Source organism: Quercus suber, unplaced genomic scaffold (assembly GCF_002906115.3).
Source record: "Quercus suber isolate HL8 unplaced genomic scaffold, Cork oak 2.0 scaffold_1335, whole genome shotgun sequence".
Lineage (NCBI taxonomy): Eukaryota > Viridiplantae > Streptophyta > Magnoliopsida > Fagales > Fagaceae > Quercus > Quercus suber.
This window is the reverse complement of record NW_027070720.1, coordinates 1-4,839: the sequence shown is the minus strand read 5'-3', so window position 1 is coordinate 4,839 and position 4,839 is coordinate 1. Positions and strand designations below refer to the sequence as shown.

The following is a 4,839-nucleotide window of genomic DNA, read 5'->3' as shown; positions in this document are numbered from 1 at the left end:
GACAAAGGAATAAAGGATGGCCTCCCAAAAAAAAAAAGGACAGGCAAATATTTGGCTTTAAAGATGCAATAAAACAAAAAAAACACCAGCCTTGTTTGGAGAGCATCATTAAAAAACCCTCAAGTCCCTAATTCTATTCCTCTCAAATAACTTGTTTCTCATCGCCTTTTGCAGCTCTTGTTCCATCCATATTCTTCTGTCAGAATATCTCTTTTCAATTAGTCATTTTTAAACTGGTTTCTATGGGTGCACATTGGACCCATCATGAGTGCTCGCATGTTAGAGCCTTGAAAGGTAAAACCCACTAGAGCTGATATCACAATGGTGGAGTTGCAGCACAGAAAGCAGTGGAAAATCCTTATTCCCACGACTATAAGGAACACAATCGTGAGAAGCATTACACATGAAGATCATAGAATACAACAGGTCTACTAAATCTTAAATAGGCCCTAACTTTGGCAAGTATAAATTAAAACCTTTGAATACCATCAATAGTTCTAAAACAGCAATTGAATGAAATTGCATTTTTTATCAAAAAAAAGAAAAGAAAAAAAGAAGCTAATCCCTACAGTGTATGTACTGTACAAAGTTATAATCATTTTAAACAATGTTTGGTTTCTACATTACATGTATAAAGGAAAATATGAAAGAAAACTCTTCAATTATTAAAGAACAACAAAGAACAAAGCTAAGCTTAAGATCACTGTTTGACAAGTGGCCGTGTGTTGTTCCAAAGCCATTGACGAGCAGAACCATCCAGCAGTGGTGACACCTGCGACATTTCTAGGTTAGTTAACAGAAATTCAACACATGAAGCAGGTAAGACAGAATGACTGATTATGCGTATGTGTGCGCAGAACTCAAGTCCTTGCGAGATAAGAAAAAGCAATGATTCTATTCCACCTTTTGAAATGAAAAAAAATATGGGAGTTCTAAAACATGTTTTCATATTTTCATTCTAAACCAATGACATGATATTCATATGTCTGCAAAATTTGGCTTATATGGTTTTCTCTACTGACTGAAAAGCAAGGTGTAAAACACCAAATTAAATCCAGTACTCTAAATACAACAGGGTACAATAAAAATAGATGTTTTCTTCATGAATCACACGAAACCTACTTTGAATTTCAAAAGCTATGAGAAACATGGATTTTTATAAAAACATATTTCAGTAGTTTGTCACCATGAGTCCAAACTTCTATATACCAAATAAAAGTACATAGAGATCAAAATAGTTTCTAGATGTGGAATATAACCTTTTCCCAAACTTGTGAATGGTAGTCATTGAGCCAATCAACTTCCACAGCAGAGAGCAAAGATAAGTCAATCAATTTACTCTGCATGATGAAAATAGCAAATCAGTAAGCATATAAAAAAGGAAAAAAAAAAAGAAAAAGAAATCTCTATCACAATCTTGTTTTAGACAGACAATTCAAGTTGCAACGGAAATCAATAACTCAAAAGTAGATGGTACAAAATAATATAATCCACAGAGGACATTCTTATCCATGTAGCCACTATTTTTTTTTCCTGCCTCTCATATATTGAATTAAGAAACACTACAAAGGACTCAGCTTTGGACCTCTTGTAAGATGCAACATGCTTGAACTTTTGAAATGCTTTCTAAATTATTTCATGATCCATGTTTACAATTGACAATTTCGAAAATAACACAGATTTTCAATTTTTTCCATTTATTTAATTTAGTGCCACTTATCCATTTTGGATGTTGATTAGAATGATGGCCAAATATCTTGACCATAGAAACATCACACTCAGTTCTAGCACTCATTCTTTAAATAATATTCTATTTATGCTTACCTCAAAGGGGAAAGAAGAACATTATAAGGTAGTGGAATTTTCAGAAAATAATCTGAAAGTTTCTATGTGATTGTCAAATATTCCCCCCCCCCCCCCAAAAAAAAAAAAAAAAACCACCAAAATGAAGTTCCAAGCATAAAGGATTGAGAAGTATGTCTAAATCGGTACAAGAATCTCAAAAATATGTGTGTGTGAGAGAGAGTCTCTCTCTAGTATGTGTGTAATATATATATATAATATTAGAGTATCTCTCTTGACTAATGCATCATTTAACCATGACTAAGGCCTCCAATGGCGAANTTGGCATACCTGAATGGGGACAAATGTGAGTTTTTCAAATCCCAGGTATCCAACCCCTCCAAATCGATTAGGTGTGTCAACATCTTTCACATAAAGGAGATTCTGCAGAAGAAAACTTAAATCACCATCTAAGAAGAGTGCGATTAAGAAAAACATATCATAATTTTAACGAGCAACCAGCATCAACAATAAAGAAACACATCTCCGTGAGAAAAAAGAGAAATAGAATATTCTGTGAATTAACTAAAAAATATGTGAAATTGTAAGCTAAGCATCACACTATTTTTCTTTTTTAATTTTTTCTATAAGTACCAAAATTATTAGAAGAAAAAAATTTGAGCCCAACCTCAACTTCTAGGAAATTTACAAATGAAACTAAGTATTTTTAAGTGCTACATGTTTCTATAACAACCTGTTAAAGGTTTGAACATCTAAAATCAATCTACACATCCATACAGAAATATATAGAAAAGAACAACTTTTATCAAGTGTTACAAAAATTACAGGCAGGCTCTGTGGTCACTATCTTTGCACTAAGAAGGTAATGCAAACCCTTATGTATCTGCTTAGCTCATACATACATTTTCTTCTTCACCACCAACTACATTGATTTTTGTCTAGCCAATGAACCTTGAAAACATAGCATTCAAGTCAAAGAAACATACCCATTTTTATCTAACAGGACCTAATAAATTGATTTAGTCACTGATGGTAAACTTTCCAGTGATATTGGTAGCTGAATGAATTTTCAAGGACATAAAAAAGAGCCACTGAAGAGTGTACCTCAATTCGAATACCAAAGGCATGGTCTTCATAATAGCCAGGTTCATTGCTGACAATCATGCCTCTCAATAAGGGGGTCATATTTCCATATCTAAAGCTAATACTTTGAGGGCCCTCATGAACATTTAATGCAGCTCCCACACCATGTCCAGTTCCTAAAAATGGAAGGAAAAGGAAATCATTTAATTAAGCCAACAGATTCGTTTGTTTACTTCACAATCAAATAATAAAATAACAGTAGTTTGGAGTTGGACATGTACCATGCCGGTAATCAAGTCCGGTCTTCCAAAGGAAAGAACGAGCAAATACATCCAACACAAAACCTGGGGTAGATTCAGGGAAAACTGCCTGATCAAGAGCTATGTGACCCTGCAATTGGACACTATCAGAAAAATCCCCAAAAAAAAAAAAAAAAAAAAAAAAATCTTAACTGCCAAAATTAGGCATCTGGACTCTCAAAAAGTACAAGAAAAAAAAAACCATAGTACACATGCTACAAACAATATATATAACCACATTGATTATTTAACCAAGAGATCATTAAGGGATGATACCCAAGATCAAAATGCACAAAATAGCAGATTGCTTTAATGTAAGAAGCAATAATATTCTGAAGTGACAAGAGATTCATACTTCTCTAAGTCCATTTTTTTTTTGATAGGTAATAGATATTTTCATTAAATAAAAGTACATCATGTTCACGATGATGAATAGATTGTACTAGAAACAAGTATAAACAAATCAAACAGAAACAGATTGCATGAAATCAAAAATGGATATACATTGTGTAAAACCCCAAATACGAGACCACCCAAACAATGTCCCAACTAGCAAAGACTTCAAAAAATCAGCAGATTTCTCAACATCCTCAAACGTATGGGTATTTCGTTCCCTCCAAATTAGCCACATTAAACAGGCTAGAACCATATTCCAGACCAAAGAAGAGTGTAAGTGTAACCCCAAATAATTCTCCCATGCAAAAAGAAGAGAAACAACTGCCCTTGGCATCACCCAATGCAATACAAACATAAAAAAAACTTCACTCCATAAGGCGTGTTACAATGAAGTAAAAGATGATCCACTGTTTCTCCATCGCAACAGCACAAGCAACACCAATAAACCAAAGAAAAGTTCCTTTTTACAAGGTTGTAAATAGTAAGAATACTATCTCGAGCCGCGGTCCATAAAAAGAAAGAGACTCTTCTAGGTATCTTCTACAAATAAATTTCCAAGAGAAAGGAAAGGTAGGAGGAGTAGATAAGGAATTATAAAAAGAGCACACATCAAAAACACCATTCGGGGTTAACTTCCAAAACAAACTATCAATCCCCTCACCCTAGGCATTTTGGAATAAATAAGCTCATAATAATTCTGTAGGCATTATTAATTAAACAGATAACCAAAAAAAAAACTACCTGTAAAACTCGAGTGAAGCATTCTTTTTGTCGTGCAGTAGGTTCGCCAAAATGCACTGTCCTGGTTATGTCAGTAGTACCATCAACATATTGAGCTCCACTATCCAATAAGAAGAGTTTCTTTGCATCCACAACAGCACAACTTTCTGTTTCTGGTTTGTAGTGTATGATAGCCCCATTTGCACCAGAAGCTGGAAGAACATCCTAACCGTTAACAGTGAGAGGTTTAATTATAGATAGCAACAGCTTCTGTATATATCATTAGTTGCAATTTGTGGAGCAACTAATACAATTATCCTTTGAGTAAGTGCCAAAAGGAACTGAACCCTGAAACTTGTAAGTTGACCAAATCAACTTTAAAAAGTACAAGAAACAAAAACTTCAAGTCACAGGCAAGCATGTTATGAAGATAAATACTTTCCAAATCCTTTTTCCATAGGAGCGAAAAAAAAATGGTAGTTTAGAGTTATAGAGGGCATAATTTCAGTTCAATTTATTAGTATCCAAGCTGATGTAC

General features: G+C 34.0%; 1 protein-coding gene across 1 annotated transcript; it reads right to left on the bottom strand.

Moving 5' to 3' along the window:
* Nucleotides 1–492: 492 nt before the first annotated feature.
* LOC136065925 (aminopeptidase P2-like) lies at nucleotides 493–4,526 on the bottom strand (the record flags this gene model as incomplete). The annotated part of the gene is made up of 6 exons (XM_065769747.1): nucleotides 493–772; nucleotides 1,260–1,340; nucleotides 2,134–2,226; nucleotides 2,908–3,062; nucleotides 3,168–3,276; nucleotides 4,323–4,526. Coding segments are annotated over 6 exons (714 nt in total), but the record flags the coding sequence as incomplete, so codon positions are not given.
* Between the last annotated feature and the right edge of the window lie 313 nt (nucleotides 4,527–4,839).